Source organism: Onychostruthus taczanowskii, unplaced genomic scaffold (genome assembly GCF_017590055.1).
Source record: "Onychostruthus taczanowskii isolate IOZ18803 unplaced genomic scaffold, ASM1759005v1 scaffold2896, whole genome shotgun sequence".
Lineage (NCBI taxonomy): Eukaryota > Metazoa > Chordata > Aves > Passeriformes > Passeridae > Onychostruthus > Onychostruthus taczanowskii.
The window spans coordinates 1-1,118 of record NW_024500235.1 but is presented as its reverse complement, the minus strand read 5'-3'; the positions used below and the strand labels follow the sequence as shown (position 1 = coordinate 1,118).

Sequence of the window (1,118 nt, the reverse complement as noted above, 5' to 3'; positions counted from 1 at the left end):
CCAATATGGCGGCTGTCGGAGGGAGCAATATGGCCAGCGGCAATATGGCAGCCGTTGGGGGAAACAATATGGCTGGCAACAATATGGTGGCTGTTGGGGACAGCAATATGGCTGCCAGCACCAATATGGAAGCTGTTGGCGGAAACAATATGGCTGGCAACAATATGGCTGCTAGCACCAATATGGCCGGCAGCAATATGGCAGCTGTTGGGGGCAGCAATATGGCTGGCAACAATATGGAAGCTGTTGGCGGAAACAATATGGCTGCCAGAAGTGATATGGCCAATGCCAATATGGCTGCCGTTGGCGGAAACAATATGGCCAGTAACAATATGGCTGCCTTTGGGAAAAGCAATATGGCTGCCAGCACCACTATGGCTGCCGTTGGCGGAAACAATATGGCCGGCAACAATATGGCTGCCAGCACCAATATGGTCGATGCCAATATGGCTGCCGTGGGGAAAAGTAACGTGGCGGGTGGTAATATGGCTGCCGTTGGGGGGAGCAATATGGCCGGCACCAAAATGGCTGCCGTGGGGGAAAACAATATGGTGGCCACAGTTCTGGAGAACAAAATGGCCGACGCAAATATGGCTGCCGGCAATATGGCCGCCACCAACATGGCTGCTGGAACCAACATGGCTGACAAATCCAACATGGCTGCCGGATCCAAGATGGCGTCGGGGACACGCCCCTTTTCCTGCCCCATCTGTGGGCGGGGCTTCGCCTCGGGGGCGGGGCTAAGGCGGCACCAGCGACGTCACAGCCCCGCCCCCTCCGGCACGGCTTAGGCCCCGCCCCCGGCGCGGAGTGGGCGTGGTTTGTGAGGGGCGTGGTTTGTGTTGGCCACGCCCCTGGGGGCGTGTCAATAAACGCTGAGTCAGCAACGGCGGCTGCGGCTGATTGGGGGGGGAGGGGCCCAAAATTCCCCAAAACGGCCCCAAAAAATTCCCAAAAAATCCCAAAAAATTCCCGAGATTCCAAAATGTCCCAAAATAACCCAAAATGTCCCAAAATAACCCAAAATGTCCCAAAATTCCCCAAAAACGGCCCCAAAAATTCTCCAAAAAATTCCCGAGATTCCAAAATGCCCCAAAATAACCCAAAATGTCCCAAAA

The 1,118-nt window shown here is 54.9% G+C and overlaps 1 protein-coding gene across 5 annotated transcripts; it reads left to right on the top strand.

Annotated features, from left to right (window-relative positions):
• The first annotated feature begins 6 nt into the window (after positions 1–6).
• On the top strand, positions 7–887 carry LOC121337744 (circumsporozoite protein-like). 5 transcript variants are annotated; one of them, XM_041408025.1, is made up of 3 exons: positions 7–86; positions 168–292; positions 374–887. In XM_041408025.1, the coding sequence occupies exons 1-3, from the start codon at positions 30–32 to the stop codon at positions 789–791; spliced, it is 600 nt and encodes a 199-aa protein (XP_041263959.1). In that variant the 5' UTR covers positions 7–29; the 3' UTR covers positions 792–887. The 5 variants fall into 5 exon arrangements, with proteins under 5 accessions (XP_041263959.1, XP_041263960.1, XP_041263956.1 ...); XM_041408026.1 differs by having other exon boundaries at positions 7–135; positions 247–292; XM_041408022.1 differs by having other exon boundaries at positions 168–887.
• Positions 888–1,118: the final 231 nt, after the last annotated feature.

Coding starts and splice junctions, on each gene's coding strand:
- LOC121337744 (XM_041408022.1), top strand. CDS start 30: ATGGCCAGCGGCAATATGGCAGCCGTTGGGGGAAACAATATGGCTGGC. Junction 87..167: donor ATATGGCTGGCAACAATATG/GTGGCTGTTGGG, acceptor GGCAACAATATG/GCTGCTAGCACCAATATGGC.